Here is a 21,121-nt window from a genome sequence, read left to right on the forward strand (position 1 = left end):
GCGGACTCTGCAATCAGAGAGAAAAGCCTCTGAAGACAGGCAGTTATTTTAACCAATAGAGAGACTAAACAAATTCGGCCGGCCTTCCGGAGCGTGCCGCTTGGTCCCACCTCCTCTTCCTGCCTGCCCAGGCCCCGCGCCGCGCCATGGCCTACCCGGGGGAGGACTACGACAACGATGTGCGAGCGGGGGGCGGGCTGCGGGGATGGGGGGGGGGGGGGGTTTGTGGGTCCGGTTCGTGCTCGTCGCGGTAACATCCCCGCATCGTGTCTTCACAGGCCGCCTACGACCCGTACGCCTACTCCAACGACTATGATATGCACACGGGTGAGTGCGCGGTGCGGGCCGCCCCGCGGGGTTGGGGCTGTAGGCCTCGGGCTTACAACCCGCCTCTTTCCCTTCAGGAGACCCGAAGCAGGATCTGGCCTACGAGCGGCAGTACGAGCAGCAGACGTACCAGGTGATCCCCGAGGTCATCAAGAACTTCATCCAGTACTTCCACAAGACCGTGTCCGACCTCATCGACCAGAAGGTGTACGAGCTGCAGGCCAGCCGCGTCTCCAGCGATGTCATTGACCAGAAGGTGTATGAGATCCAGGACATCTATGAGAACAGGTGCGGGGCTGTCCTTGCATTCTCACTGCTTAAAACCTCCCATACTTAAAGGCCCCGGGCCCCCGGTATGAGAAAGATGTAGAGCTGTTGGAGTGGGTCCAGGGGAAGGCCACCTCTGGAGTACCTCTTCTGTTAAGAAAGGATGGGAGCTGGGCTTGTTCAGCCTGGAGACCTCATTGCAGCCTTCCAGTACTTGAAGGGAGCTTACCCACAGGAGGGAACTCAGCTTTTTTACATGGGCAGATAGTGATAGGACAGGGGCAACAGTTGAAAACTAAAATTAGATGTGATAGTTTTTCACTGTGAGGCTATTGAGGCATTGGAGCAGCCCAGAGAGGTTCTGGATGCCCAGTCCTTAGAAGTGTTCAAGGCCGGGTTGGATAGGACCCAGGGCAACTCAGTCTGGTAGCTGATTTAGGTGTTGGTAATACTGATGCAAACTAGATGATCTTTAAGGTTCTTTCCAACCCAAGCCATTCTATGGTCAGTTTTTTAACTGCTTTGTTTGCCATTCTAATTCCTTAGTAACACCAGTTTTGAAGGGAGACAGTGTCCTATCAAGTCCAAGCCCTTTGTACTGTGGTTTCTAACTGCAGCTCTGTGATGCTCAGGGACATTTTCTCATACCCCACGTCTTATCTTTCAGCTGGACAAAGCTAACAGAAAGGTTTTTCAAGAACACCCCATGGCCAGAGGCAGAGGCCATTGCCCCACAGGTTGGAAATGGTAAGCATGTCTTTTCCACTCTGTTTTCCTTACAGGAGAATGAAGGAACTAAATTACTTTTGATGTGTTAGGGAGCTGGCATGTGGTTTTTATGATTTGTTAATCACTCATCTTTGCTATGGCAGCTCCTTCTGTAGATGCCTATCAGAAAGTCAGATGAATGAGCATCCTCTTTTACTTGTCCTTGTAACTGTGGCAGTAGGAGCATCACCGGTGCCTCAGAGATCCAGTTGCCTAAGCTTCATGGTTTGCTGATATCCAGTTCTCTCATCCCTTCCAGATGCAGTTTTCCTCATCCTGTACAAGGAGCTGTATTATAGGCATATCTACGCCAAAGTCAGCGTGAGTATTTGCTCTGTGTCTTTTAGTTGTGCTTGGTTCTTCTGCCATCAAAGTGAACAAGTTGCACTGCTGTTAAAGCATCAGTGGTTCCATAACTTTTGCAAAACAGTATTGAATAGGCTTAGGAGGTATGGGTCGAGTTAGAAATAGCTGAATTTTCTCTCTGTTAGAGCTGTATAACTGCATGACTTACAGGTCAGTTTTGTGTGTTTCTTCATGGCTCTTTATTTCTTCTTCAGGCTAGCAGGTGTATGAGGGGGTGTCACAAGAGGAGTTTGAGTTACTTGTAATTGAAAGACCATACGGGGTCAGAGTGTTTTGTGGATAGGAAGAAACTGGCACCACAGAGGATACAGGAGAAGAAGACAGAAGGAATAATGGTCTATTAAAAAAACAACAACAACAAACCATGCTTCTTTCCCTTAAAAAGGCTAATTTGAAGTCAGTAGGAAAATCAGAGTAGTTCTTGGCTGTAAGAAAGAAGCAGAACAGGTGTGTGACTTACATGGTGAACGAGTAATAATTGCAGTTTTGGTTTGGACCACAGGGTGGAGAAATGGGTTAATGCAGGAGTCTTTTTGAAGTTCCTAAATCAAAGACTTGCCTGAACAGGTGAAACTGGTTGCTTGAGTTATTTTGTATGAGGCTCCCAAGCTGCCCATGGGGTTTCTACAGGTGACACAAGATAATTCTAGGAAGAGTGATTCCCTCCTGTGTTTATCGGTCTTCTAGAGCATTTAAAACTTATTCTTTATGCAGAGGGCGGTGAGGCACTGGCACTGCTGCCCAGAGAGCTGTGGGTGCCCCATCCCTGGAGGTTCAAGGCTAGGTTGGATGGGGGCTGAACTGGTGGCCCTGTCCACAGCAGGGTCCCTTCCAAGCTATTCTATGATTCTTTGGTATGATTGTCTAGAAGCAGCTGTGTTGTTGGGATTTACAAAGACCTTCCTTGAGGAGAAGAGGACAAAAAGCTGTGTAGGTTAATAGGCAGTTCTTAGGTCTGGACAGCACAGAGGAGGAAAAGGAGACTTAAAGTATTCTATTCACATGAGACTTCATCACTTAGTTGTACTAGAAGCTACCTGGACTTGAAAAGGCAGCCTTCTTCTACTGGATGACAGTGAGACAATTTAATTTGTTCTGGGTGATGTTAGTGATTGGTGGGTGGTTGAATATCAGCTCTAATGTCACCAAAACAGACCTATTGCCTTGACTGTTGGCTGTCCTTTGTAGGCTATTGCCCATAAAGGACCATTAGTTTTGCTGTACTTCAGACTAAATGGACTGTAATGTCTTCTCGCTGCAGGGGGGGCCCACTCTGGAGCAGAGATTTGAATCTTACTACAACTACTGCAATCTTTTCAACTACATCCTCAGTGAGTTGCTGCAATTAATCATTGGTTTGTGACTTTTGGAGAAGAATGAATGCAGAGGATTAATGCAGAGAAAGGGAGATAAACCAAAACATATTTATTTATAGATCACAAGCAGATAAGTGGTCTGTAAGCTTTCCGTATGTTTAAATTTACAGGATGAAGAGCACTTTACATCTGTGCATTTAAAACCAAAGAAAGCCCAAATAGTTTAAAGTGCTTTCTGAAATGCCCTAAAGAAGAAAATAATAATCACTTTCTATCTTGCTGAGAACTCCCAGCTTCATTTTGCTTTTCCCTGCCTGTCTTGCAGAGAAAAGAGTGGTTGGGATAGACGCCTTCTGAGAATCACTGCTGTTGAGTAGTCATGCTTTAGAGGTTAACTCAATACACACTTGTATTCTTTAAAAATAAAGGCACATCTTGTAGGCATTGCTACATATTGACTTCCTGCTGGAAGCTTTGTTCATCTGCTGCGGTTTTCAACTTGCAAAGATTCTGGTTTTCTTAACTTCTTGTTCACAGAATCACAGAATGACCCGGGTTGGAAGGGACCTCAAGGATCATGTAGTTCCAACCCCCTGCCTGGCAGGGCCACCAAACATACACATTTACTAGATCAGGTTGCCCAGGGCCCCGTCCAACCTGGTCTTAAACACCTCCAAGGACGGGGCATCCACAACCTCCCTGGGCAGCCTGTTCCAGGGCCTAACCACTCTCCTAGTGAAGAACTTCCCCCTTGTTCCTTCTATTCTGCCACTGTCCTTCCTCTCACCTGTTAATGATGTTCTTCTGCAGATGCTGATGGCCCTGCTCCTTTGGAACTGCCCAACCAGTGGCTCTGGGATATCATCGATGAATTCATATACCAGGTATGTGGCTCTAAGACTTGAGGTATCTTTGGTAGCCTTGTGTTAATGCTACTGAATTTTCAGTCTTCTTTGTGAGGTTCATATTTAACTGCAAATCAAAAAGCTTAGGTGAGTGTTGTGATTTATGGGTCACGAAGGAGGCGCAGTTGTAAATGTACAGGTATTTTCAGTTCCTGAGAGCTACCTGGGGAGTCTTGAACTGATACTGATATTTCCATTTCAGTTGTTGCTTAGCATTGACTTGGATTGGTTTGTTATTTAAACTCAGCTTCTTTTTTACCTAGTTTGTACAAGGCAGCTAATTGTAATCTGTTATATACCCAAATACTAGATCATACTAGTTTTCTAGTGCTCTGTGGTTTGACAAAGAGATCTTGGTTCTGTTTTCTGGCCTTTTCTCTCATATTGCCTCTGCACCATATCAGATATTTTCTAGGTGCTTTAATAGTGGAATAATTTACCATCTTAATTGCCAGGTGATCTCAAATTAACCTCTTTTTTCCATGTGACTTGTATTTTGTTGTACTGTGTTGTGTGAACAACTCATGAGCTCAGTCTCCAGACTATCCCCTCACCATCCCATCTGCTCCTTCCCCACAGTTCCAGTCGTTCAGCCAGTACCGGTGCAAGACAGCCAAGAAATCTGAGGAAGAAATTGATTTCCTTCGTTCCAACCCCAAGATCTGGAACGTGCACAGCGTCCTTAATGTGTTGCATTCTCTGGTGGACAAATCCAACATCAACCGACAGCTGGAGGTCTATACAAGCGGAGGTGAGATAACTGGGTGAGGTTGGTGTCTGTGCTACCTTGCTTTGATTTGACTAAGCTCTGTTAGTTTTGTCTGGGAGCTGAATCAAACCCTTAGTAATTGGGTGAGTTTACTGGGAAGAGATTCTCTAAACCTTACGTGAAAAACGCTGATGATGACATTGGAGGTCTTGCTTCTTTTGCTTATACAAGAGATGCTGAAAGAAGGGTTTGCTCCTTCGGAGGACAACATCATGGTTTGTTGTTGTTTTTCCCTAGGTGATCCTGAAAGCGTGGCTGGTGAATATGGTCGTCACTCCCTCTACAAGATGCTGGGCTATTTCAGTCTGGTTGGGCTGCTGCGTCTGCACTCCCTTCTGGGGGATTACTACCAAGCAATCAAAGTTCTGGAGAACATTGAGCTCAACAAGAAGGTAATAAGAAATACTGTAAACATCCCACTGTAGTTTTCCAAGTGCTTTTTTTCAATTAGGCTTCTGAAAGGTTGCATTAATGAATGGTTCAGCTGAGGAGCTGTTTGTAGCTGCTGCAGTTGTCAGGAGTTTGTTTATAGGTTTAGCTGAAAGAAGTCTCTGGTTCCACAGCTGTGTATGCTAAACACAGCTGAAGCTTTGGCAGTAAGTCAAGCCATATGATAATGACTGTTGCTGTTGTAGCACATATGCTCAATTCTTTAGGAAGTTTGTTTGCTGTGTTGTGCAAGGCTGTGTAATGGGGGAATGTTATTTGAACTGCAAATGAAAGCACAGTACTAGAAGGATACATAGCTCCCACCTTGGTCTGTGTCTCATTCTGTTATTTGTGACTCTTCTCACTGTGCACACTCCTACCTTGCATGTGTTTGCCATAGATGTGGGTGTTACTTGTGACAGGTGGTTAAAAAAAAAAAAAGTCCAGCTGCAACACAGTCTTGGCCCAAGACTTGGAGTGAATTGGCAAGAATGAGGGTTGAGCAAAGCTATGTTGTGTGGAATGTAAGAGTCCTCTGCTTGCAGGAAGCTGAAACATAGGAGGCAGAATGATCTGCTTATTGAGGCAGTGAGGAAGCTACTGCAGGGATGGGTCTGAGGAGGGGAGGTATCCTGAGATGTGCATGAGTGGACTGAAGGCCAAGCTGTTCAGGCTGAAGGTGATTGTCCCCCCTCTAAGACTGACTGTTGCTCCATCCTTCTCAGAGCATGTACTCTCGGGTGCCTGAGTGCCAAGTGACCACTTACTACTATGTGGGCTTTGCATACCTCATGATGCGGCGTTACCAGGATGCCATCCGAGTCTTTGCCAACATCCTCCTCTACATCCAGAGGACTAAGAGCATGTTTCAGAGGACAACCTACAAGTATGAGATGGTAAGAAATACAATAGGCATAGGCTTCCAAAAAGAAAAGGCTGCTGTCCGTTTTCCTGTCCCTTCTCTGTCACTGGATAACCTATGTTCAATAGTCTGACCTTATGTTCCTGTACTCCTGGTAGCTGAGGGATAATCTGACCTTTAATATTTTCTGTTGGCTGTGTTACTGATTCCTTTAGTTGCTCACCATGCACTTGTCCCTGCTCTGCTTGCATTTTCCCTGTGGGCATTGTTGCTAATGGGTATCAGCTGAAATGATACTCTGGCCAAAGATTCTTACATCTCAGTCGCATTCCTATCTCAGCGTACTTCCATTATCAGATATATTTCCATTGTCATGCAGTCATTCACAGATTATTTAAACTTATTATGGGTAAAACAAAGCTCACGTCTCTTTTTAGTTAAGCTGTCTCTGCTGTTTATTGTTTTGCTTTGTTTACCCTCTGCTGCTGCTGTCTCCTTGTCATCCTTATGATTCATTTCTAATTCCCTCGCATAACCAAATCATTCCGTGACACTTCAATAATGTAGTGTTTAAGGTTTAGCTACACAGCTTTTGAAGACTGAACTCGTATGAATCTTCCTTTTCATTTTTTTTCTGCACTGGCCTCTTACTGATCTGTTTCAACAGTGTGTCTTAAACTGTGTTCCTTCCCTATGCCTGCTCCTCTGCACTTTCTTGCACCAAAGCAATCAAACCTGTTTCTGGCTATCCAGATTCTGTCTGTTTCTTTGCGCTGTCCCCCCTTGAGCATCAGGACCTTCAGTTGTCAGGATGAAGGAAGGGTCCATCTCTGAAAAATGCAGCTTTCTCTCGCACTGTAAGTCCTGAGCACATTGCTAAACTAACAGGCTGTCCTCTCTGTCCCAGATTAACAAGCAGAACGAGCAGATGCACGCCCTCCTTGCCATCGCCCTCACCATGTACCCTATGCGCATTGATGAGAGCATTCACCTGCAGCTGCGAGAGAAATACGGGGATAAGATGCTGCGCATGCAGAAGGGTGATGCTCAGGTCTATGAGGAGCTCTTCAGTTATGCTTGCCCCAAGTTCCTCTCCCCTGTGGTGCCCAACTATGACAACGTGCACCCCAACTATCACAAGGAGCCTTTCCTGCAACAGCTCAAAGTCTTTGCTGATGAGGTTCAGCAGCAGGCTCAGCTCTCCACCATCCGTAGCTTCCTGAAGCTCTATACCACGATGCCCGTGGCCAAGCTTGCTGGCTTCTTGGACCTTACAGAGCAGGAGTTTCGCATCCAGCTGCTTGTCTTCAAGCACAAGATGAAGAACCTGGTGTGGACCAGCGGCATATCTGCCCTGGATGGGGAGTTCCAGTCTGCCTCTGAAGTTGACTTCTATATTGACAAGGTTGGTATCTGTTCCTTGCTAACAAGGAAATTCCTTCACCCCAGAAATTCTGGAAGAAGCAGCACCAGCTTATAATTGAATCTGTGGGAAACATTACTGTGCCATGTGAAGGACTTCTCTGCCTACAATGAAGCTGTAGCCCTGACTAATAGAAGTGCCAGTGGATGAGCAGTGGTGCAGGTATGATCATGTCACCAACCTGCCCTTGGAGCTCAACACAGTGAGAAGTATCTTCTGAGAATTCATTTGTCAAAGAAACCAGTGGTAGCTATTAGGTTTTTGCTGCCTGTCAAATAAGAGAAACAGATTGCTCCTTGGTGCAGAGCTGTACCTGCAAGGTCTCATTTGTGCTTTGTTTTCCTTGTGTACCTGAACCAAACTGACTTTGCACTGCAGCCTAGCACTCCTAGTAGATTGCACCACTCTTAGCTGCTGGTAGAGGGAAGCAGAGCATGAATTGGGATTGGGACTGTCAAACTGTTGCACAGAGAGCTGGAATAGGTAGAGTGAAAGAATGTGGGAAATAAATACAGTGTGAGTTTGGGATCTGTCTCAGGTAAACAAAAGGCATCCCTCAGAAAACTGAATACTTGCTATAGGTCTAGTGCACGTCAGGCGTGTGTGCAGTGCTGAACTAGGGCTGGAGTGAAGCCCCTTTTGTTGCTCCTCCTGTTTGGCAGTGCTTGCTGTCCCCTGGTAGCACAGCCCTTTTCCTGACCTCATGCTCTTCCTTCCCCAGGACATGATCCACATTGCAGACACAAAGGTTGCTCGACGCTATGGGGACTTCTTCATCCGCCAGATCCACAAGTTTGAAGAGGTGAGGCCTGGGCAGAACAGCTGTATAGTTCTGTAGGAAAAGTGGGGAAGACTTTGAGCCACGCGTGGCTGGGAGAAAACATGCCTGTGTGTGACAGCTGTACTATGCCTTTCTGGGACAAAGTGCCTCAGCTTTGCATGGCACTGGGTAAGGGCAGGTGGTCTGAGCAGCAGCTGCTCACTTATGAGGAATGTTGGTTTTTTTTTTGTGTGCGTGTCAGAAGTGTTCATCCAGTTGAAACTCATTGTAAAGGAGGAGGAGGGTTTTACTTTCTGAAGTTGCTGACTCCCTTGTCGCTAGATAATTGCGGCAGTTCTCAGTAGTGCAACAAAAGCGTATCTATATCCCCATAACCAAGGGCCTAGAAAGCAGCCTTAGATTTCTGGAGCATGGATGATTATTGCATTCAGCCAGGAGGTGACATGCTGCCAATGCTCTGCTGTCCCAGCAGGTGCTGCTGTGGGTTGGAAGCCTTGGCAGCAAAATCCTGAATCAAGGGGATGGCTGAAGGTTTCTCTATTAGTGTACCGTCGTTAGAACATTGCAGCTTCTCCCTAATTCCTCTGCTGTCCTTTTGGAGGGGAGGAGGGAATTTGGCTAATTCCCCTTGTGATTCACATGCTGCCTGCTCCAGCATGAGAGCATTTTTGTCAATGGGTTGCTGAGAAAGGAGAAGAGATGCTGGATTAGGGCTGCTGAAGGGAACAGTAGTGTGTGCCAATCAATGTGTTTTCTGACTGTTTTGCTTTTTTCTAATTCCAGCTGAATCGAACCTTGAAGAAGATGGGCCAGAGACCCTAAAAATTCCGTGGATGCAGCAATCAGCCTGAGCAGAGGAATGGGTGGGGGGAGATTATTCTCCTTACTGTGAGGGAGGGAGGCTCAGGGTTCTGGCATTTCTGGAATCTCCTGTGGCTCAAAAGGTTTTTGTACTTTAAATAAGATGACTCATTCGGCTCAAACCATTCTGCGAAGAACAAGACATCTAATAAAAGAGTGGAATTTTCCTGGTGAGCATTTAGATACTGATACGCTTTTTCCTCTCCCCCCCCCCCCCACCTACTTTGTATGAGAAGATAATTGCATCACAAAATACAGGCAGCTGCTGTTGGCTGGTGCTGTCTTCGGCTAAAGCTGTTGCAGGTAGATGGAGACTAGTCCTACATACTGGATGCAGCAAACAGGGAAGGCTGTGGGACTGGTTAACAGAGAAAATGAGCTGTTCCACAGCATATAGTAACAGCTGCCAGGTATTCCTTCTAGCTGTTGCTCCACATTGAGTAAACCTGAGCGGTAGTTGCCTTTCTAGAAGGTTGCATCTCTGATTTCTCCCCCTTCTTTTTACTTTCTTTTTAGCTGTTGAGAAATAGAAATGTTTCCAAATGAATCAAGGTGTTTTTAAAGGAAGGGGGAGGTTATTTTTTAAGCACTCAGCTAACATTAACTTGGATCATCTGATAAGGTGCCCTTACTGGGGGCTGCTTTATTTCAGCACAAGTTTTGCCCAAGTCCTGGCCCATAATGTAATGGGGTTGTTTCTCTGGAAAAATCCCTGAGGGTATTTGAGTTGTTAAAAGCTTGTAAATATCGTGAACCTCAGTGCTAGTTCTCACAGCTCTCTGGCCACCTTGGATTCTTCCAGGCAAATCTGCAGGACCTTGGAAGAGAAAGAAAGGTTGAAACTTGTCCTATAAATGGGAATCAAGGACATTTTGGGGAAGAGAAAAGGATGCAAAGAATGAATTGAATGTCCACAGCCCTCCTCTCCCCTCTCTGTTTTCAGATGTCTTTAAATACATCAGGGTTTGAGTGGAAGCAGCAGATGCAAGAGAAAATAACTGCGTGTGACAGCAAAGCTACACAATGCCTGTTTCATCTGCTTTATTTGTATGCCTTCCTTCCATTCATTTCCACTGAGAGAAGGGTCCTGGCAGTCCAGCTTGGCTTCATATGTGATTCTGTTTAGAAGTCGGGAGAATTTATCCTTTGTTGGATTATATGTTATGTTTGAATGAGGGTTGAGTTTCTACTGTCCTTCATACTGTTCAAAAGTTGCATTTCCCATTTAAAAAATCCTGTTACTCAAGCAGGCTACAGGCAACACAGTTTAAATATGCAACTCCTGTTGGTCTCTATCTGCTGATACTAGTATCTGCAGAACCGACTGCCCTCAGTTTTGAAGGGTTTGAGGCAACCAAGTCCGTAAAGAAATGGAAGAAGCGAGAGGCTGCTGCATTGCAGCAAACCACATTGCTGAGTGTTATTCAGGAGAATCTGGTCCCTTTTATTTTTAGAGCTGGCGCTTCTGTCTGGGTATATTTACCAACAGCAGCACAGTGACTAAAGCTGTCAAACAGCAACTCATCTTTTGCTTTCGTGTTACCCAAAGCCTCAGTGCACTAAGATAGATGTGATATACAACAGAGGAACCTCTGGCAAGACAGTATCTCTGATCAAAGCCTAGTTCGTAGCATTGCAAGTGAATCCAGTGTGTTCCTGGGATTTAGCCCATTTTTAACCTGTGACTGATGTTTTTGGATGACAGATGTTCACCAATGCATGTCCCAACTTACACCTTCCAGTGCTTACAGGCTGCTTTCAGATACGTGGATATGCTGCTGCTTGTGTCTGTGTCTGCCAGAGTGGCTTCCTGAGGATGTACAGAGCCCATCCGCTGCCTGGTGCAGCTGTGCTGACTGGCTCCACACCTTGCAAGGGACAGCTGAAACTTAACTGACCGGGACTGGCACTTGTGGAACGAAGCCAGGATAGAGCTGCATCTCTCTCGCAGAGTGGAAAGATGGGCTTGGTGAGATGCAGTGCCTGGCACCACTTGAGACTGGAGGAGCACGGGGTGTTCAGCAGCATCTGCAGAGCTGCTGCTGGGAGTGCGCTCTGCTCAGTGGGTCTGTGCTCCCTTAGGATATAGCAGGAAGACGCTGTCAGGCAGGGCTGGGGAAGGCTGAGCAGACAGCTCTGTTGTTACAGAACCATGGAAATACTTCCTTCCATTTTTCTCTACAAAGTGCCTCTTCGTGCCACAGCTATTCTCGGACACTCGAGCTGTACCCTAGAGAATATATTCTTATTTTTTGCCTTTTACAGCTCTGAGGCCATGGGGTGACAGAGAGAAACGGAGCAAGGAAGGAAGAGAGTATGGAGTGTGCCAAGCCTGAGAGCTGACAGGAGAATGGGATCACAGAGCCATAGAATGGCTGAGGTTGGAGGGGGGACCTTAAAGATCATCCATTTCCAGCCCTCTGCTTTGGGCAGGGCTGCCGCCCAGCAGGTCAGGCTGCCTGGGATCCCATCCAGCCTGGTCTTGAATGCTTCCAATGCAGTTCTCCAGTTGGGATATTCTGCCCATTTGAAAACGTGCAGAGAAAGGGAGTTCTGAGATGGATCAGATGAGGTGGATCAGGCTTGCACAGAGGTAGCTAAAGTCTTCCTTGGCCTAACTGGAAATGATAAAATCTTCAGCAAAACAAGCAAATGCTTAATAAGGGGGAAGAAAGCACGCTCTTTGTCAGATCCTTGGTTAATCCATCTCCCTGTCAAGGGTTCCTGAGATAGTATCTCACTCTTCCTCCCCTTCTTCCAGGGCTTCCTGCGAAGCATCCAAAGCCCTTATCTTCAAAGCCCTCCCGGCCCCGTGCCCGCCCCTGGGACACCTATGTCCCACGTTTCCTCATCCTCCAAGGCGAGGCCCGCTCCCTCCCAGGCCCGGTTCCCCCCACCCCGCAGGCGGGGCCGCACCTCCTCCCTCCCTCCCTCCCTCCTTGCCGCCCCGCCCGTGGGCCCGCAGCGGCAGGGCAGCCGGGCGGCAGGCGGAGTGGCCGCCCCCATGTCGGGCCCGCGGGGCGCCCTGCAAGCCTGGTGCCGGCGGCAGTGCGAGGGCTACCGCGGCGTGGAGATCCGCGACCTCAGCTCCTCCTTCCGCGACGGCCTGGCCTTCTGCGCCATCCTCCACCGGCACCGGCCCGACCTCCTGTGAGTAGGGCGGCGGGACAGGCCGCGAAGCACCGGCCTCGCGTGGGCGCCGGAGCCGGGAGGCGGTGGGGCAGGAGAGCGGGCAGCCGCGGAGGGGTGGCCGGGCCCTTTGCGGATCCCTCCGTCCGCTCCGAGCTGACCCTGCGAGGGCGGTCCCTTCTCCATGGGGCTGCTGAGCCGGTGACAGCTGTCGTGAAGACTTGGCAGGCTGGCTGCCTGCTGGGCTGTATCAACAGAGGGGTGGCCAGCGGGACAGGGAAGGGGTTGTTCCCTTCTGCTCTGCCCCGCCTGGAGCGTTGTGTCCAGGCCTGAGTCCTTCTGTACGGGAAGGATATGGAGGCGTTGGGGCAGGTCCAGAGGAGGGCAGGAAGATGCTCAGCAGTCTGGAGTACCTCTCCTGTGAAGGCAGGCTGAGCGAGCTGGGCTTGTTCAGCTTGTAGAAGAGAAGGCTGCAGGGAGACCCCGCTGCAGCCTTCTGATGTTTAAAGGGAGATTATAAACAGGAGGAAAACCAACTTTTTACACGGGTAAAGGGGAATGGTTTTAAACTGCAGGAGGGGGTGCTTAGATGAACTAGCAGGGGAGGTTTTGTACTGAGGAGGTGGTGAGGTGCTGGCACAGCTGCCCGAAGAAGCTGTGAGTGCCCCATCCATGGAGGTATTCAAGGCCAGGTTGGATGGGGCCATATACAGCCTGATCTAGTGTTTGATCTAGTGGTTGGCAGCCCTAACTACGTCAGGATGTTTGGAGCTAGGTGATCTTTAAGTTCCCTTCCAACCTGAGCTATTCTATGAGATTGGCATCCCTATCCTAAAGACCAGCCTGCTCCTCCCTGTGGCAAAGGCAGCCATCCTGAAACATACCGAGTCCCAGGCCAGGCAGCTTTGTAAGGTTGCTTTCGGCCTGTTTTCTGCCTGTACCACAGTGAAAGCTGGAGGTGGCGAATGAAAGCAGGGTTGTTGAGCCCTGCTGGGCTCCCCCATCAAGCAGCTTGTAATTCGGTTACTTCTATCCATTTGCCTTCATTTATGGAGTGGCTGTGAGAGGAGAGGGAACAGGAATTTAACCAGGTAGCTTGGTGGTGCTCCAGGGCATGGTGTCGTGCTGGAGAAATGGCTGAGCTGCTGGAAGGAATGTGCCCTGACCTGCCACACCATAACCCTGCGTGCTACAACACTGCTGGGAAACCAACTTGGTAGCCCTTGCAGCACAGGTTGGCTTCACCCCACCTTTCCATGTCCCTGGCATGAATGTGCTCACGTACACCTCACCTGTCAGCAAAGCTTTCCAGGGTGTTGCATCCCATGTCACGTTCTGCTCCTGGACTGGTTCTTTCTCAGCTGAGGCTGCCCACATTGACCAAATCCTCTGTTATGAGCTGGCCTTGGAGTGGTGTTTTTGGCACAACAGCAATGACAGTGACAAAGTTGGTCCGTAGCAGGCAGTGATGCCCCTATGGAGGTGCAGTGTCCATGCTCTGTGAAGCAGAAGCTGCACCAGGTAGGCTAGAAACTAGTCTGCTGTCTGACGTGTTTCAGATGGCCACCACAAAACTTTCAGTGTGGTATTCAGGCACCACTAAGAGCCAAGTGGTTCGGTGGCTTTGCATCATTGTGGGTATTTAGGGAGCCCTGTCCCTCTCTAACTTGGAAGGAAGAGGCAAATCAGCGCCAGCAGCTCCTGTGTTTCTGGTTATTATTTAGTGAGTGGCACAGCAGCTAAGGACTGAAAAGCAGAGGCTCAGCAAAAGCTCACAATGAAGGCCACTAAAACCACCTGATTGTTTCCCGTTAACCATATTTACCATCCCATTAAGCAGCAGCCGCTGTTCTTAAGTTGTCAGTGGGCTTAAATTGGCTCCTGGCAGATGTCCTAACTAAATGCTTCACAGTTCTGCACGAGCTGCGTTGTAAAGGCAAAGCCCAGGGCCTTACAAGGACATGGCATGTTGTGGAAGGATTTTCACGCAGTGGGCAGGGGCGGCATCATTTCATCCAATTCTGGCTTCTTCAGCCTGCCCTGATTTGGAAGTGGGAGGATGGGATCAGAGGCAGAAAATCTCCTGATGGCATAGTAGAAGTAACAGCCCTCCTTTCCTTCTAAAGTGCCTTCAGACAGCTGGGTGGGACCTACTAACACCTATCCGACCTCTCACTGTCCCCCTCTTTGAGAGGGGGCTCTCCTGGCCCTTGCAGGATCATGTTATTCCTGCAAGCCCAAAGCTGAGGCCCATCAGCATTCAGCTGCAACCCCATTTCCTGATGGCTTCCCACATCGGAAGCGTGAGCACATCCTCTCCTGTACCTGTGTGATGCTGCTGCTCTGGCAGCCGGTCCCTTAGGGCCTGCTTTTGGTGCCTGTTTGTCTGCCTTGGTTGCCTCCTGTTGGGCAGAGGCTCTCTCTGAATGCTGGGAGTGACACCCTGAGGAAGAGAAAGGAGAAGTCGTACAGATGAGTGAGGTTTGATTCTAATGCCTCTCTCTCCATGTCTGTGAAATAGGAGCAGCAGAGTCACTCCTTTGCCAAACCTCAGACACAACCCAGGAAAGGCAGATTCAGTCTGCGCTAACTGTAATCTTTGAGTGAGACACTTAATCTCTTCTTTTCCCTTGTCAGCTAAGCTGGAAGTGTCCAGTCCAACCTGAGAGTGAACTGCAGGGATTAACGAGTTTGTTTACTAAGCGCTCCAGAAATCTAAAGCATGAAATTAATCTTTGCAAGGCATTCGTTGCCAGCGTAGTGAAGCAAAAAGCATCTTTTAGAGTGAGCTGTTCAGCCTTCCTGGAGCTTGAGGGAGCCAGAACAAGAGAGCATGGCATACAGCTTGTGAGTACTGAGGGAAATAGGAGGGGAGAGCCATGCTCTGGGAACGTGGCTGTGCATCCCAGAGGCTGCGGGTTTGGTTATGGGCAGCATCACAAATCCCCATTTGTTCCCTCCCGTGTACCTTCTATGTTGCCCTGACAAGATCTGGAAGGCTGAAGGCCTCATTATGCGGTGTGGCCATATGAGAACTTGTGATTTACTTTTGAGGAATCCAGGAATTGGCTTTGGTTTTAGCTGAGCAGTGCACCCTTCCCCCTTCTCTGGGTCTGCTGTGCTGGCTGGCAGCTGCCCTAAACCCCAGCGTGCTTAATGGCTCTGCAAGTATCTAATTAGGTAAGGGCTTGAGATGTTATTTGCTTGGGAATATTCCTCCAGGATATGCTGCGATGTTTGCTGATAGTTGTCCAACTGGGATAGCTGCAGTCCCTCCTGCTCTTCCATCTGATGCCTCAGATTGGGTTTGGTGGGAGAGGGGCTTGATCAGGGCAAAGAAATGATGTGAGATGGAAGAGGCAGCAGGGGGGAACTGAGTGAACCATGATCCCCAGGGCCTCCTGCTGATGGGATTCAACATCTTGAGTAAAAGCCGAGAGCCTTCACTCCTGCATTAGTGGGAAAAGCATGTTGTATTCCCTTGCTGCTTAGCCCCTGCCCCACTGCCTCTGGAGCTTTGTGTCCCTTCCATTACCACCTGTGTTCCCAGGCAGATATGATTTTCTACAACGGCTTTGGTTTGCTGGGCTGTCGGTCAAAATCACCAGCCCAGGCCACTGAGAAGCCTTTGAGCTGCATCACTTCTATACCCTGAAAACAACAGTGTTTGGCATGAGGGTCAGTAATGTTTTGAGGGCTGGAGATGTATGACCTTGCTGCCATCACTTCTGCATTTCCAAGCTGATATTTTTTATTTCTAAGCAATAAATATAGCAAGGTTAAAGGAGTTCTCTCAGCAGAAAAGGCTCGGAAAAACCATCTCCCAGTGGAAACTGGCTATAAATACAATAAAGGCACTGCTGTTCACATGAGAGTGAGGACCACAGCTGAAAGCTTTCCTCACCAGCACACAGAGAGGGGAAAGCTTGTGGTATTTTGAATAGATTCTGACTGTATTTGCATGTGCTTTCGGGAAGGTGCTTTGGTGCTTAGAATGGAGGCCTGGCCCATCTCTGTGTTCTTGCCTTGCTCGTGCTGCAGTTTCGTTTATCTCGGAGGAAGCGGCACCAGCAGCCTCCTGCTTGTGAACGGAGGAAGTGTCATTTGATGGTGTTGCAGGGAGCTGGGAAAATCTTTCTGAGCTCATTGGAGGCTTCCTCTGCAGCCCTGAGAAAAGTGCAGCTCTGCAAAGCAGCAACCATGGCTGCGGGGACAGCACCTGGGTGGGTCTGATGGGCATCAGAGGGAAAGGCAGTAAAATCCCACTGGGGATTGAGGGAGAGAGGTCCCAGAGCTCTTGAGTAGCTCTCAGAAGGCGCACAACTGAGGATTCACTGTCTTACCTGATTTCTGCATGGGCAGTGGGATGGGAGCCCTCACCCCTCTGAGCTGAACTGTACAATCCCTCAAGAAACACTGTGCCTTCCTGGCTCTGTCTCAGGCTTTGGCAGCTTTCTCTGGACCATTGGATTTGTTTCACCTGACCTTGAGCCTCTCTGGGCCATCTCCTCCCTGTCAATCTCATGCTGTGCTGCTGCATAAGGTTGTCTTGCAGCAAAGCTGAGCTCTTTGACTCAGGAAGGGGCTATATTCAGTGTAGCATGATGCTGTTTTCACGCGATACCCACACAAAGGTTCAGAAGGCATAAATAACTCCTTCCTGTATTTCTTCCCCTCTGCAGAAAGCCTGCAGACCATTTTATTCCTCCCTCCCCTGCTACAGCCTGACTCCTCTGGCAGGGGCAGCTGCTTTATCCCTGGGCTCAGGCTGATTTGATCTCCTGAAGGGATCCTAGGGGACAGGTGAAATGCTACAGTGGGAACTGTTCGGGTTCCTCTCTGTGCTCCAGTATTTCTGCTACCCATAAGGGCAGTACTGAGGGTTGGAATGGCATTTCAGTTTCCTGGCCACCACCCATTTGGGACTTGCTTTCTTTTTTTAATTGCAATTTCCCTTTGGTTTCTTTGTCCCTTTGAAATCCCAAATCTTCTCTACCAAGGTTCTGTTTATGTAGGCTCTTACGTGTTGAGTTGTTGTAATGCCTGAGGAAGGTTTTCTGTCCCAAGAATCATTCTGCGGTGGCACGATGGCACTGTTCCTCTATGACTCCCGTCACTTATTTGTGTTTTCTCATTTCAGAGACTTTGATTCTCTCTCCAAGGAGAATGTCTACGAGAATAACCGCTTGGTAAGTCCCTGTTACGCCACACACCAAAGGAAGGAACATGAGAATGACTGTATGGAGCTCATGTACTATGGGAGCTTATATATAGCTCAGGGACCAATGGTAAGGGGATGAGAGAATCCATTTGTAAGCCACAGGCAGGAGCTTCTTTGGAAATGTCAGAAACATAAGCATCCAGCCTTCCAACTTCATTTGTAGGTTATTTATCAGAGAGCATCACTTTTTTCTCCTTAGCACCTTATTCTCTCATTCCTGCAGGCCTTTGAATTGGCGGAGCGAGAGCTGGGTATTCCAGCTCTGCTGGATCCCAATGATATGGTCTCCATGAAAGTTCCAGACTGCCTCAGCATCATGACTTACGTGTCTCAGTATTATAACCATTTCAACAACCCCAGCCAAGGTGAGCAGCTTTTCCTTGTCACCAGCTTCCAATTTGACCCTCCTTGGCTGTATTGGAGGAAAACAAGAGGCCCCATGACAGGAGTCTTGTGCAATCCCTCCATTTGGTAAATATGTCAGATCTTCCTGTTCTCAGCCCAGAGCTTGTTTTCCTGTTCATGGGGTGCACTGCATCTGTAAATTAGGTTTCATGGGAAGAGGGACTGACACCTGGGAAGGAATCTTGCATGGGGGTTTTTGAATTCAGCATCTGTGGGGTCCTGCAGCCACTTTGAGAGGTGGATGTTTGAAGGCTTGTGGGCATGGAGGTAGTGAACCTGTGTTCCCTCCTTCCTGTGGGAAATAGGAGCCATGTGTGTTCTGTGGGGAAGGGGAGAGGAGCAGACAGTACTTGCCTTTTTTGGATCTTGCTGGTGAGGAGCCTGGCACAGAGAGTGGAGTAGGGCAAAGTTTCACAATGGGTAGGCAATGATTTAACAGCTCGTGCTGCAGGAAAAGGAACGCCTGTGTTTTCCTCCCTCCATGCCACATTCCTGCCACTTGGGCTGGGTCGCCCCTGGAGGGCATCAGACCCCTTTGTGATCTGCTTTAACTCACTAAAATGGGAGATAGGCAAGCTGCCTACCACAACTACTTTTAATCACGTTGTAAGCTTGGAGTGAAGCACAGAGGGAGGAGAACAAGGGTGGAGTGTCTTAAATCAGCTCATCTGTCCTTGCAACTGCAACTTTAGCTGAATTCTACTCTGAGACAGCTCTTCCAGGGCATCCCTCCAGGGTGGAGACCAGGGCTCCAGTTTGCTTTCTATCTACAGCACCGTCAGCCACAACATCAGATACATCTCTTCCTCGTGCGTGGATGTGAGCCTTCTCAAGTGATGCTGGCCTCCCAGCCAGGGGACTGCCTTTGGCAACTGCTTTAAGTGCCAGCCTTGACAGGCAGGGGATCCTTCACAGGCCTTTTGTCTGACTCATTATTAGACTGTGTTTGTCTCTATCCCCTGAAATAGGCACTGAAGTGTCAGGAGTGGCAAGTCCTGTGTCACAAGGCTGATTTTTTTCCTCCCCTCCCCTTCCCCCACAAGCGTGGCATGAGTCACCGCCCTCAGCAGTGCCTGATCCTCCTTGCCTTCTGTCCCCAGCCCGAGTCCCTCCTCCTATGAAGCGCCCAGCTGCTGCTGCCTCACCACCTCTGCTGGCCAACAAGAAGCCTGTGGCTGCGGTTGAGAGTTCCTCAGCACCACAGGTACCTGATTTCTTGCTTCAGAGTTAGCACGGGGTAGCGGTCCTCCCTGCACAATGAGTGAGGAGAAGGGAGAGAGCCCATTACGGTGTGATGAATCTGTGCAGGGGGTTAGCTATGACTTTTGGGGTAGGAGGGGTGTTTGAGATGGATAAGTGCAGAGGTTAGCTGTGTGTTTTGGGATGTGTAGGGATTTGGCGCCTTGGGGGACTCTGCTGAGACAGTGCTTCCTCTCTAGAGATCTGTGGACTGGAATTTGTCTGTGGCAGGCAGGAGGTCAGTGTGGAATGAGGACCTGGGTTTGAGCACTTAGCGCAATGACACCTTCCTTCCTATGGAGGTATAATGCTGTAGATGAGGAAAGAGCAAGAATGTGGGATTAGGTGAGCAGAAAAAATGTTTTCTGCTTTCTTGGCCCTTTATTTCATGGTTTGGCAGGTATTTGGAGTGGCATATTTTTTGCAAAGCACAAGGGGATCCTCCTTTCAGGTCCCTGCTGCCTGGGATTTTGATGAGTCCCTGCACAGCCCTTCAGCTTTGCCTCTAGACAGGGACAGGGCACCTCTTGGAGAGAACTGGGGTGCTTCCTTCTGATCTGGGAAGAGGAAGTCTGCCTGTGCCTGGACTTGGGTTGTGTGTGTTGCTGAACTCTGAGGTCAGCCCCTGGGCTATGCCACGCTCAGCAATGGGCATTGCAGGGGCAGCAGCTGCTGTGGAGGAGTCACAGACTGGGGAGCAGCTTGTGGCCCCCACACTGAGCTCCTCATGTATCCCATCTCAGGACGATGCACAGGTGGAGTCAGCAGAGCCGTCTCAGCGCACCACACTCAGCAGTACCTGCGCAGCCTGCCAGCAGCACGTCCACCTGGTCCAGCGCTACCTGGCTGAGGGCAAGCTCTACCACCGCCAGTGCTTCAGGTATGCAGTGGCCAGGCTCGGTGGGGTGGCTCTCCTTGGCAAGCTGGAGGTCTTTTGTATGCTGGACTCCATCTCTGTGTGTCCTTGGGTGATGAGGAGCCTTGAGGGAGGGCAGTTCAGCAATGGTTCCCAAAATACTGCTCAAGAGGTTGTGTTTGCCTGGCTGCCCTCCCAGATGTCTGACTTAGCCCCTTGTTTACAGCCCTGTGCTGCCTGCTTCTCTTTCTCCCCCCTGTTCTTTCCCACTAGGCTGACCTGGAATCCCAGCCCTTTGTGCTTCTCCCACTCCCCTAAATCAGGATGCTGTGCCTCTTTACTACCTTCCTACTGGGTAACACCTCCATGACAATAAGGTCCAACAGCCCTGCAAATCTCCTTCCTCCTATGCTCCACAGCCTCAACTGGATATGCAGGCTCCTCCAGTGCCTGGGGTGGTGCTGAGCTCTCCAGGGAGCACACAGGGAGCTGCAAACTGTTGCCAAACAAGGGATCACACGTCAGCAGCTCTGTGGTTACTCCCTGGTTGCAGGTCCTTACCTGCAGCACCTGTGAAGTCATTTCACTTTGCTTTCCCTGCTCTGATGATGGGGGGGGGATGAACTCTCCCCTGTGGGCCACAGGACATGAGCCTGTAAGTGGGCGGTTGGCATCTGAGAACAGAAAAGTTGAGCCAATTGAAAGGTGCAGTGTCTGTCTTGGTGAAGCTCACGGCTCTTTACACTGAACAATGAGGTCCCTGAAATTTTGGTCACCCAGAGCAGAGTTCCTCACCCAAATTATCTGATTGCAGCGTAGGGCAGCCAGCTGCTGTGAGCAGCAAGCATTCTGACAAGAAGAAACAAGCTTGGTTTTCATGGAAGTGCTTGATCAGCCCCTTGCCTTTGGCTCTTTTTTGTGTATGTGATCCTCCTCCCTTTCCAGCTGGGAAAGGGCTGAGCTGTTTGGCAGTGCCATGTATTACGATTACACCTGTAGGGCTTCGTTAGGGAGGATTCAAAGGCTCAGTGAGGAAAGAGTGGGTGATCTAGGAAGATGTAGCAGGCAGTGAAGGATAGGGAAACTGTTAGCCTGGTTTCAACAGGCAAGGCAGAGTGAGTGTAAGAATAGCCTCTCTGTGTCATTCCCTGGTCCTTCAGCCAAATACTTTCACCCTTACAATGATCAATACATACA

At 49.1% G+C, this 21,121-nt stretch overlaps 2 protein-coding genes across 4 annotated transcripts in view; both read left to right on the top strand.

Moving 5' to 3' along the window:
* Window positions 1-113: 113 nt before the first annotated feature.
* EIF3L (eukaryotic translation initiation factor 3 subunit L) lies at window positions 114-9,248 on the top strand. The gene is made up of 13 exons (XM_015862888.3): window positions 114-179; window positions 279-327; window positions 405-615; window positions 1,262-1,341; window positions 1,622-1,683; window positions 2,990-3,059; window positions 3,855-3,928; window positions 4,529-4,700; window positions 4,956-5,110; window positions 5,873-6,043; window positions 6,917-7,414; window positions 8,154-8,234; window positions 8,997-9,248. Exons 1-13 carry the CDS (start codon window positions 147-149, stop codon window positions 9,033-9,035), a joined length of 1,695 nt encoding a protein of 564 aa, XP_015718374.1. The 5' UTR covers window positions 114-146; the 3' UTR covers window positions 9,036-9,248.
* Window positions 9,106-21,121, top strand: part of MICALL1 (MICAL like 1) — a 19,129-nt gene continuing 7,113 nt past the window's right edge. Inside the window, exons 1-5 of one of the 3 annotated variants that reach the window (XM_085519335.1) lie at window positions 9,106-9,244; window positions 17,344-17,392; window positions 17,648-17,789; window positions 18,873-19,033; window positions 19,812-19,948. In XM_085519335.1, coding sequence (XP_085375461.1) covers window positions 17,705-17,789; window positions 18,873-19,033; window positions 19,812-19,948 — 383 coding nt within the window. In that variant the 5' untranslated portion in view covers window positions 9,106-9,244; window positions 17,344-17,392; window positions 17,648-17,704. Of the gene's footprint in view, window positions 9,245-12,029; window positions 12,225-17,343; window positions 17,393-17,647; window positions 17,790-18,872; window positions 19,034-19,811; window positions 19,949-21,121 lie in introns of those variants that run through there. The other 2 variants (XM_085519330.1, XM_015862913.3) reach the window with 2 other exon arrangements.

Source organism: Coturnix japonica, chromosome 1, assembly GCF_054131305.1.
Source record: "Coturnix japonica strain WE chromosome 1, WE-NBRP24, whole genome shotgun sequence".
Lineage (NCBI taxonomy): Eukaryota > Metazoa > Chordata > Aves > Galliformes > Phasianidae > Coturnix > Coturnix japonica.